Here is a 12,314-nt window from a genome sequence, read left to right on the forward strand (position 1 = left end):
TCGTAGCATGATCCATAGGGTCTATACTTTGTTACCCATTGATTTCTGGGAGCTTCCTTCAACTGAATGTATCCTTTTTCAGTAGCCAAAATAAAATACTGTACCTAAGTTCTGCATCAGCAAAAAAGGATCAGTGACCAAAAGCCTCCAGAGTCATATAATCCATCCATCATCCAATCGTATGTTGCCCCAGGAGGAGCGTAGGAGCCCAGGGTAGGCAAGTTGGTCCTGAGCTTCAAAATGAGAGTGACCAGCCTCACTCCTGAGTGGCTTAACATGAGCAGTAAACCCCAACCACTCCTTGGATATAAACCTTCATCAGCTCAGTCTGATTGGAGCGCTGTAATTACCCACTAAACCACTAGGCGCCGTAATATGGTTATATGGTTAACACCCAGTGTAGTAAATGGTTTCCTGGTGTACATGAAACCATTTAGCTTGTCACTCAGTGTAGTCACCCATAGGCAGAAGGAAGAGGAAAAAATGAAGGAAAGAAAGACAGAGGAGGGAGTGTAAAGTCAGCTGTAGGCAGAAGGACAAGGAAAGAAGTAAAGAAAGACTGGAGGAAGGAGGAGAGGAGAGGGCAGACACCTGAGAGCTTCACTATATCGAGTGAGTGGATGGTGAACCAATTAACCCTTTGAGATTCCGATGACGATTTTGATCGTCATTTCAAATCCAGCCTCAGAGATTCCGATGACGCTTTTAATCGTCATTTTAAGAAACTTTTGTAAAATATTCACTATAAATCGAGTTTATGTGTCATAACAAAGAGGCTTGAGCGTGATGTCACAGAATGGTTGCTCTATGTGTGGCAGTACTGCACAGCTGGTGTGACTCATGGCTTTGTTTCATTATCACTTTATTCTTGGCTATAGTCTGACAGATCGAAACGTAGGGTTTTGGTGGAGTCACCCCCTCCCTGCACTGTTGCCACGTTTCCGAGCTGACCTCTCCATCAGCGATGACCTTGACACTGTTTCCCTCTTGTGATCTCCGTTTTTCTAATACCCCCTATACCCCTGCCACCAACACCCCCTATACCCCTACCCCCAACAACACCCCCATCAACAACACCCGCTATACCTCCACCACCAACACCTCCTATAAATATAGACCCCCACCATCAACACCTGTATAATAATTAGCCGTTGATAATTGCTATACTTTTATTGAGAGCATACATTCTACCCTATTGCTCAAACTCCCTAATCTTACAATCCCATCTGTCTTAATCCTTCCCACTGCCTTCGTTCCTAAATCCCTTAATTGATCTATTTTTAACCTAAGTGTCCCCACACCTTTTAAACCATTTACCTCTCTGTCACTATTCTCCACCATATGTATCAACTTGTATTATATTGTGTATAGAACTTTCATACTGTATGCTGTACTACTGTATAATGTATAAGAATACCCACTGTTTAGTGGAAATAAAGTTTTATTATTATTATTATTATTATTATTATTATTTCTCTCTCTCTCTCTCTCTCGCTAGATTTTGTTATGTGTCATCCATGGTTTTTTACTTCCATTTTTATGTATGGATTATAATTTTGACTTTATTTCCGCACCACCCTTGAGGTAAAAGTCACGGCGCGTTTTTTTTATAGAGGTTTCCCCAATAGGCCTAAATCCTGTAGGGGGTTGGTGACCTCCCACAGCGTACACACAAACACGTGTCGCGTGAGTGCTGCCACCCCAGAGCTGTTTGATATATTTATTTTAATTATGAAAGGATCGCCTCTTCCCACTTTTATCCCTTCAAATTTTCTTGCAATTATACTTGCTAAATTAATTAGCAATGTTAGAAGTGTTGGGGAAGTAAATAATAATTAGAATATTTTTAGAGCAACACTGCCAAATTTTTATGCCACGTTTCTCTATTATCGTATAATATAGTATGCAGAATAGTTTTATTCTTCCTTGATACATGTCAGCACTTTCATTACAGTTATATTAGTATGAGTTATGTTTATGTATCATTCCTACTACACAAACCACAGGCGTTATACATCGTAGGGTTAGGAAACATGGCAATAGTGTAGGGAGGGGGTGACTCCACCCAAACCCTATGTTACGAGGAGGAACACTATAATACTATTTATTCTACAGCAAGGTATAAAATTTTTGGTTTTTGCCTAATTTAAGTCGTTACTTTGACTTTTTATTTTCTTTGTTTTCCTTTTTTAAACATACTGCAATAAAGTACAACTGTTCAGCTTCAAAATAACAGCACAACTAACATCCTATCATAAAAAGTGTATTTACACTTACCGATCAAAGAAAAAGATTGCGAAATGAATATGTGCATCTCTTTCCTTTCGCTTTACCGTGCAACAAAATGCAAAAATTACCGTAATCTCTATATCATTGTAAAGGTAATTTATTGTAGTTTTGAATGGTTTAAACCAGATTTACATATCTTTATTAGTTTTTTTTTTTCCAAATATTTTTCTATGGCAAGGTATAAAATTTTTGGTTTTTGCCTAACTTCAATTCGTCATTTTGACATTTTATTTTCTTTGTTCTCCTTTTTTTGAACATACTGCGATAAAGTACAACTATTCAGCTTTAAAATGACACCACATCCAACATTCTATAATGAAAAGTGTACTTACACTGGCCGATCAAAGAAAAATATCACGCCACGAAGATGTGGGTCAGTGTGAGAGTGTCTGACTCTAGCACGGACATAATGTACCCGGCCCAAAAACCTGATAGGGTTAATAATTCTACTGGCCTGTCTGGCTGAGAGCATGATTGGAACTTAAAACATACATCAACAAGCATGTCGGCTCCTAGTCATAACCTGACTTATTTGATTTTTTTAACAGGCAGACAAGATATCAACCAGCAGTTGTGATAGTACTGAGAAACAGCCACAGCCATCCACAGATTCCACCCAGTCCAAAGAAGAGGTGCCACCTCACCCAGCCCCAGTTGTCAATCAAGAACCCCCACTGCAACAACAACCTCAGCAACCAACCATTGTCCAGCAGCCACAGCCACAGCAGCAGCCAAACTATTCACCACAACCACAAGTGCTTCCACAGTACCCACAGCAGCCACAAATTTCGCCACAGCCATCTCAGGTGTACCCAATGCAGTACCCACAGAACCCACAGATGATGCAGCCCATGGTACAGGTATTCCTCATTCCCTTCACTGTGATTAAATATTTCTTCCTTTTACTCTTGCTGTTTCCAGATGATTATGTTGTACTTACATTAGGGGAGACCTTTCTGGAGGGGTTAAGTAAAGTCTTCTGTAAACTTTTGACTACTAGGAGTCTTATCAGAATTGTATAAACTTGTGTTGAGGTGGTTGGATTAAAATTGGGTTTACAGTACACCACTGAACTGGAGGAGTTAAAATTAAAGAGTATACTCCAAAATATTGCAACTTTATGTGTTAATGTAATTTAAGCAAAGCTAACAAAATTAGTTTTATAGATAGCAATGGAACTTTGAAAGTACAGTAAAACCTCAATGTAACGGACCTCAGTAGACTGAAATTTGCTTTTGTCGGAATCGAGGAGCTACTGGACTAAATTCCTATATACAGTATTGGAAAAAGTCCGATAAAACCAGAAGCAGTCCGGACTGCCTGACCACTTCAGGTATGTTCATCACAGTAAGGTAAATAAAAGACATGTTTATCAGTGTACAGTACAGCATTATTTTGTATATTATACCATTTTATTGTTGTAGTGACGGTATAATACAGTACATAACTGCAATGGTAGTGAAAACAGTTTAAAAATCATTGGCGCCATCCGGACTAATGTCTGATAAATCGGAAAAAGTCCAGGATAGCAGGGGGGAAGCCTGGATGTTGCTTTTATCGGAATTTTGCTTTTTTCGGAATGGTTTGGGCCCTAGTTAGTCCGTTACGGTGAGGTCTTACTGAATATTTTTATGTAATTTGATGTGAATTTGATAGCAAAAGAAACAGTAAGAAAAGTGACAATGAGGACTTACTGCACAGATGGCGCCGCCGCAGCAGATACCTGCTGGGTATCCATTACAGCAGATTCCACCACAGCAGGTTGGGGTCCTATCACAGCAGGTGGGTGCTGAAGGGGACTTTAGGAATTGTATATATCCATTCAGTCTGGTGACATGTTTTGTTTATTTTTGTTAACCTGCAGATGATTTTATTCTTCCTTAGAGACACCTCTTTTTGTGAAGGGGCATAAAAATGTTATATCAAATCTCGCCAATTTGATGAATCTGAGCTTAATAAAATCATTTGGAGGTGGAAAGAATGATATATGAAGTAGTTACATCCTTGGACTGAAAGGCTCAGCTGATATGGAATTAAAGTTTTTGTGCTATAATGTTCATAGTATGTTGGGTATACATCAGTTATATGCAGCTTCTTCTAAAAGGATGTAGTGTAATGTACAAGTTCTCATCATAATAGTATACTTGCTTAAATTGGATAGATATACTGTATTCTTAGCAGAGTGAGTTATGTATGTTTCATAAAATTGGTCCCGCTGTTAACGTGGTGAGGAGACGTAAATACAGCATCCATTCAGCAACCAAGCCTCCACACTCTTCCCACACCTTGCTGTGGTGAGGCACTGTTCAGTGTGAGGATGTTAGTTCACTGCACAGGATAGCCCTGCAGGGGCAGTTGCATGCCTGTGGTTGATGGGTCTTCTTGGCCAGAGACAAGTTACTCAAGAACAGCAGCTGCATACAAGAATTCAGGATTGGTTCATGCTGTCAGCATCAGGACCTGTTTTACACACATTTTTGTGACCATGTGCACGTGCTCATTTATGATCTCACTATGGACCTCAAACTTGAACAGAGAACAAACATCAAATTCTGTGTCAAACTCATGTATTCAGCAACAGAGACCCTTGAAATGCTTCACCAGGCCTATGACAAAGAAGCAGTGAGCTGGGCGAGGTGTTCTAAGTGGCTCTTGCACATCGAGAGGCAGAACGCCGGTGGAGGACGATGAGAGGTCGGGGCAACCGTTCACAAGTAGAATCTCCGAAAAAAAACAAAAAAAATCAACAACAACAATGAATTGTTCATGAGGATCATTGGATCATCATCAAGGAAGTTGCTGGCATCATCAGCGTGTCATTTGGAGCAGTTCAGGCAATCCTCACATCTGATTTGAACATGCACTGCGTCGCTGCCAGGTTTGGGGATTCTGCCTGTGGAGGGACACCTTGAACTCTCGTCCTCCAGTGATGTTCTGCCCCTCTTGAAGTGCGAGTGCCACTCGAAACACCTCTCCGACTCATTGCTTCATTGCCGTAGGCCTGCTGAAGCATTTCAGGAGCTTTTGTTGCCGATTTTCCGAGTTTGACACATAATTTGATGTTTGCTCTTTGCTCAAGGATAATTATATATGTGTAAAATATATATCTGTCCCTCCATCTACCCATCATCTAATCCTGTGTTGCCCCGTAAGGAGCATAGGAACCCAGGGCTAGGCAAGTTGGTGTTGACATGATGAGAGTGACCAGCCTCACTCGTCCCTGAGTGGCATTATGTGAGCAGTAAACCTCAACCACCCCTTCGATAGAAACCTGCGCAGGTTCAATCCTACTGGAGTGCCATAATTTCCCACTAACCAATATAATACATGTAATATACAGTAAACCGTCTATAATTTGGATTAACTGAGGGGAACCCTATGTCGAATTATCTAAAAATCCGAATTATTGGAGCTCATGCTTGCCCCTATCCCCAAATCACACCCACACACACTAAAACATGGCGTTTTCACAAAAACATTGAACAGTACAGTATATTATTATGTTATACTCAAAGAGTGCACAATACAATAAATAAAATAGTGTCAAACCTTGATAATGAAGTCTTGCAACACAGTAGTAGAGTACAGTACACTTAACTGTACCAGAGGTATTGTACAGTTCTTAAAAATTACATTTATTACTACATTTATCACTACAAAAACTGTTCACATCCACTTATCACTGGAACCCTTTTCAGACTTGTCTCATTTAACTTGAATTTCTATCCGAATTAAAATTATTTGTCTGGTGGTCAGAAAAGATCTGAATTAATCGATTTCCGAATTATTCAGGTTTTAGAGAGGGTTAACTGTATATAAAATATATGGTAGTGAGGGGGACTCATCATCCACTCACTTAGTGTTGGGATGCCTAATGGTCTCTGCACTGAGTGACAAGCCAAATGGTTTCCTGTACCCAGGAACCTATTTCCACACTGGGTGGTAACCACATAACTGGGGTTTTTGGCTGGGTTAATTATCCTCCAGATTTCCCTATCTGAAATCACTTAGTCATGGCAGATGTTTCAGAGAGCCTTGGAAGGCCCAATACCTGCCCAGAGCCCCGACCAAATGGGCAGATTCGCATGGCCATTTGAAATGTGAGAGGTGTGAATGAGGAAAGCAAGAGGGTGGATGTGGTGAATTTGTTCAAGAGTGCAAGATATACCATGATGTCTTTGTGTGAAACAAAGATGAAAGCGTGTGAAGTGGAGGAGTGGAAGGGTGTGAAATGTGTAACATCAGGCATGAATGGGCGAGGAAGATGCAAAGAAGGAGTTGCTTTGTTGATGAATGAGGTTTGGCAGAGTGGAATGAGAGATTACAAATATGTCTGCTCAAGATCTATGTATGTCAAGTTCGAGAAGGTGAAAGTAGGAGTGATTGTAGCATATGCACTGTATGACCCACGTGGGAAAGCAGATATCCTTGCCAGTACCTTTGCCAGAAACTCTACCATAGATGATACCATCCAGAATGTCCCGGTACTGGAACTTGATTCTCCCGAAATTCTATCTATCTCTCTATCTATTGCCAGACGCCTCAATCCCGTTTGGGGTGGCCACAAACAAATCGCCTCCAAGTTGCCCTGTCCCCCGCCATTTCACTGCCCTGCTCCCAACTCACACCCCCCTCTCTCATATACCTCTCCACCCCATCCCTCCATCTCATCCTCGGTCTCCCCCTCCCTCTTCCCCCCTCCACCTCACTCACATACACTCTCTTCGTCAGTCTTTCACCCTCCATCCTCTCCACATGGCCAAACCACCTCAGTGTGTTCCTCATAACGCTTCCTATCACATCCACATCCACACCACAACGCTCCTTTATATCCTCATTCGTCAGCCTCTCTCTCCAGGTGACTTCACAGGCTCCTCTTAAATAACTCATTTCCTTTGCCCTCACTCTTGACTTGTGTCCTTCCAGCAATGTCCAAGCTTCACTTCCGTACGTTAGAGTTAGTATCACAATACTGTCATGTAGTAACTTTTTCACTTCCATGCTCACTTCCCTATTTCTTATCACTGCTTTCAAAGAACCAGCAACCTTTCTTCCCTGCTGTACCCTTTCAAGCACTTCACCCTCCAAACCTCCATCCTTACTCATCACACTACCCAAGTACTTAAACGTACTCACATTTTCCAATTCCTCACCATCCAACCTCGCTGTACATTCACTAACTTCACCTCTCTCAAAGACCATCATTTTACTCTTCCCTACATTCACATTTAGATTCCGTTTCTTACACACTCTCCCAAACTCATCCACCAAGCCTTGCAGCTCCCCTTCGTCTTCACTCAACAACACAGTATCATCTGCAAACAACAGTACAGGGAGTTTCCAGACACTATCCTCTCTCACCAGGGCCACTCCAACATCCACTACCCTACCTTGTACCTCTTTTATTACCCCATCCATGTACAGATTGAACAACCATGGAGACATGACACATCCCTGTTTCAACCCAACCTCCAAAGAGAAAAATTCACTTAGTTCACCATCCACACGCACTGCAGCCTTCACACCATCGTACATACTCTTCACAGCATTCAACAACTTCCCATCTACTCCATATATTCTTAACACTTTCCACAATCCTTGTCTATCCACCCTGTCATATGCTTTCTCCAAATCCATGAAAGCCGCATACAACTTCTTTCCCTTCTCTAGAAACTTTTCCACTAAAGATCTAAGAAAGAATATCTGATCTACACAACCTTTTCCCTTCCTAAAGCCTCCCTGTTCTTCTCCAACTAATTTCTCTGTTCTTTCTCTAACTCTGTCTATAAGTATCCTACCATACACTTTTCCTATTATACTAAGAAGACAAATGCCCCTATGATTACCACACACTTCTTTTTCCTCTTTTCCTTTGTACAAGGGAATAATTATACCTGACTTCCAATCCTCCGGGACTCTACCTTCCTCCCAGGCCAATCTGCACATCTTCCCCATCCATTCTACTACTATCTCTTCCCCATGCTTCAGCATTTCACCACACACTCCATCAATTCCTGGGGCTTTCCCCGATTTAACTTACTTCATTGCTTCCACAACTTCTATCCTACTGATCTCTTCCTGTCTTCTCACCTCCCTCCTTCTCCCAGCCATTCCCCAGCCACTTATACTCGCATTACTTCCATCCTCTACGTTCAACAATTCCTTAAAGTGTTCTCTCCATCTGTTCACTTTTTCTCCCTTCTCCACTAGTAATCTACCATTTTTATCTTTCACTCCCCTGCTAACTTCACTTCCACCCTGTCTTACTCTTTTCACTTCTCTCCAGAACATTTTCTTACAGTCCCTCCACTTTACACTCAAATTCCTTCCAAATTCCTCATCCACTCTCTTCATACTCTCTCTCACTAATCTTTTCACCTCTCTCTTTCTTTCCACATATAACTCTCTCCTCCGCCTCTCAACTTCTTCCACGCCCCTATTTCTCATCCATTCATTGTATGCTTTCTTCTTTTGTGCCACAGCCTGTTTCGCCTCTTCAGTCCACCACACTGTTCCTTGCACCCCCCTCCGTCTTCTCTTCCTTCCACACACCACATCACATGCTGCACATATTTCTTCTGTAAATATCTTACACACACCTTCCACGTCTCCCATCTGCTCCAATTCATATTTGCCCAATCGTTCCTCCACTTCTCTCTTATACTCTGCCTTTTTCTCATCTTCTTGTAACTTTTCCACTCTCCTTGCAAATACTCCTTCCTCTCGTCTTTCCCTTCTTCTATTCCTCCATCTTACATGCATTCTAATTCTGGCCACCACCAAGTAGTGGTCAGAAAGTCCACTCCCCCAACCTCTATACACTCTTGCATCCTTTACACATCTTCGCATCCTTTCATCCACACACACATAATCAATCATTGCCTTCCTTTCATTCAGTTCACCACCCACCCTTTTCAACACTCGCCATGTATACCTGTGGATCATTTTATGCCTGAAGAGGGTATTGGCTATCACCAACCCCCTCCCAGCACAAATGTCCACTAACGCACTCCCATTCTCATCTATCTCAGCAGGCACACCCCACTCACCAACTATTCCATCCACCTTCACATTCCCAACTTTACCATTCATATCACCAATCAAAAACACTCTCTCATTCCTTCCAAACTTTTCCATGCATGCTTCCACATTTGTCCAGAACTCTTCTCTCACTCTTCTAGAACGATCTTGCGTTGGTGCATACACACACAATCGCCCACATTTGTATTCCAACTTTCAACTTTACCCACACAATCCTTGACCCAACTGATCCATACTGTCTTATGCTCCTCTTCCATCTTTTACTCACAACTATACATACTCCTTCCTTTGCCCTCTCATTCTCACCTACTCCTGCACATATACCCCATCCATACTCCCATTCTCTCACACTTTCTCCTCTCCATTTTGTCAGTTATTCCACATACATCCACTTTCGCACCCTCAGGCACCTGGACAATCTCTCTCTCTTTCACCTCATCATTCGCTCCTCTTACATTCCATGTACTCATTACCAAGTCCTTTGTCCGGTCCTGGGTCGTCATCGTTTGGTCAGTCCTTGTCCGAGGCTTCTTGGTTGTTTTTTTAGTTAGTTGTTTTCCGGGGAGGGGCACTAACCCTCCTCCAACCCTTTTAGTCGCCTTTTACGACTAGCAGGGATACTGGGGGAGTATTCTTGAAAACCCCCCTACCCCCAGGTAGATACGTAAAATCCATCCTAGACAATTTACCTACCAACAAAGCTCCAGGCCCAGATGGAATTCCGCCAATTGTTTTGAAAAAGTGTTCCCCTGAACTTGCCTCTGTCCTAGCTAAATTATTCAGACTATGCATACGTACTTTTTTATTCCCAAATTCATGGAAAGAAGCCAATATCCACCTAGTTCCGAAGAAAGGAAGTTCGTCTGACCCCTCCAATTACAGACCAATAGCTGTCATATCTTCTCTTGGTAAGGTATTTGAAACTTTAATTAATAAGCACATTGTTAAACATCTTGAATCCAACAACTTAATTAGTGATAGACAATATGGTTTTCGCCACGAAAGATCCACCATTGACATACTCAAATCTTAACTCATACCATTCATCAATCAATTGATCTTTTTGGAGAAACTCATGCAGTAGCTCTTGATATCTCTAAAGCTTTCAACAGAGTATGGCACCGTTCCCTGCTGTCCAAACTCCCTTGCTATGGACTAACGTCTTTTGTTCCTTTGATTTCTTCATATTTTAGTGACGGGAAAATAAGAGTAAAAGTAGATGATGTATATTCCAATTTCCACTCAGTTAATGCCGGCATGCCACAGGGATCAGTTCTGGCGCCAACCCTATTTCTGGTTCATATTAATGATCTCTTATCTGTCACCCACAATCCCATTCACTCATATGCAGATGACTCAACACTACATAGTTCATTCACACTCAGACATCCATTTATAAAGTCTAATATCTCCACCTCTCAACTCAGTACAGCCATCTCCATAAATCAAGATCTATCTACAGTCAGTGAATGGGGACAAAACAACATTGTCTCTTTTAATGCTAGTAAAACTACCGGTAAATATATACAGTTTACTAATAGACAGATATTGCCAAATTCGTACATTACCTTCAGTGCTACTAATATTCCCATCTCCAAAAGTATTGAAATTCTTGGCGTCTCACTTAACAGTGACCCCAGCTGGACCTCTCATATCAGATCACCCGCCTCAGAGAAACTTGGATTATCGTAGAGTCCGTAACTTCTTTGCCGATGAGCAGTTAGCTACAATTTATGAGTCATGTGTGCTCTCAGTTTGAATATTGCTCACCCTTGTGGAATGGTGTGGAGAGGTTGCATTAAGACAACTAGACAAAATTCTGAACAAAGCTGTTAGAATCATTAACAACCCAGCCATTACATATAAACTACCTCCCTTGCAAGTAAGAAGGAATGTTGCCTCCCTTGCATTATTTTACAGATTTTTTTTGGCAAATGCTCAGACGAAGTTGTGTCCATGGTGCCACCTCTCCATGCCTTCCCTCGTGCTACACGGGCATCTGGTAGCGCTCATGACTGGAATGTCACTCATCCATATTACAGAACTTCTGCCAATCAGAATTCTTTTATTCCCCGAACTGCATCTCTCTGGAACTCGCTTCCCCAGAGTTGTTTCCCTCCAAATTTCAACCCACAACTGTTCAAGTCTAACTGTTACAGATATTTTATGAACAGAGGACACCAGTAATCTGGTGTATGGATTATTTTTTTTTACTCATTTGTTTTTCCTTCCTCCATTCTGTAAAAAAAAAAAAAAAAAAAAAAAAAAAAAAAAATGCTTTGTATGTTACGAACGCATAATGTTTTGCAGATGAATAGCATGGAAATGTTTCGAATCCACTTTCATTATGTTTCTCACTATTCGCCTCGTAGCTAAGTTCCAAACTACCACTCACGATTGTCCATTCGTCTGCCCTCTCTCTAACTCTGACTTCCTTCCACTGAGGGGGATACAGAAACTTTGGTGCGTGGGTGTACAGATTGAACAACCATGGAGACATGACACATCCCTGTTTCAACCCAACCTTCAAAGAGAAAAATTCACTCAGTTCACCATCCACACGCACTGCAGCCTTAGCACCATCATACATACTCTTCACAGCATTCAACAACTTCCCATCTACTCCATATATTCGTAATACTTTCCACAATCCTTGTCTATCCACCCTGTCATATGCTTTCTCCAAATCCATGAAAGCCGCATACAACTTCTTTCCCTTCTCTAGAAACTTTTCCACTAAAGATCTAAGAATGAATATCTGATCCACACAACCTCTTCCCTTCCTAAAACCTCCCTGTTCTTCTCCAACTAATTCCTCTGTTCTTTCTCTAACTTTGTCAATAATTATCTTACCGCACACTTTTCTTATTATACTAAGAAGACAGATGCCCCTATGATTACCACACACTTCTTTTTCCCCTTTTCCTTTGTACAAGGGAATAATTATACCTGACCTCCAGTCCTCCAGGACTCTACCTTCCTCC

The 12,314-nt window shown here is 41.6% G+C and overlaps 1 protein-coding gene across 1 annotated transcript in view; it reads left to right on the forward strand.

Moving 5' to 3' along the window:
• Positions 1 to 12,314, forward strand: part of fray (oxidative stress responsive kinase frayed) — a 229,000-nt gene that overhangs the window by 197,219 nt on the left and 19,467 nt on the right. Inside the window, exons 11-12 of the mRNA XM_080274202.1 lie at positions 2,838 to 3,149; positions 3,991 to 4,071. Of these exons, the coding sequence (XP_080130328.1) occupies positions 2,838 to 3,149; positions 3,991 to 4,071 (393 nt within the window). The remainder of the gene's footprint in view (positions 1 to 2,837; positions 3,150 to 3,990; positions 4,072 to 12,314) is intronic.

Source organism: Coenobita brevimanus, chromosome 57 (genome assembly GCF_032717465.1).
Source record: "Coenobita brevimanus isolate Jiangsu-jjx chromosome 57, ASM3271746v2, whole genome shotgun sequence".
NCBI lineage: Eukaryota > Metazoa > Arthropoda > Malacostraca > Decapoda > Coenobitidae > Coenobita > Coenobita brevimanus.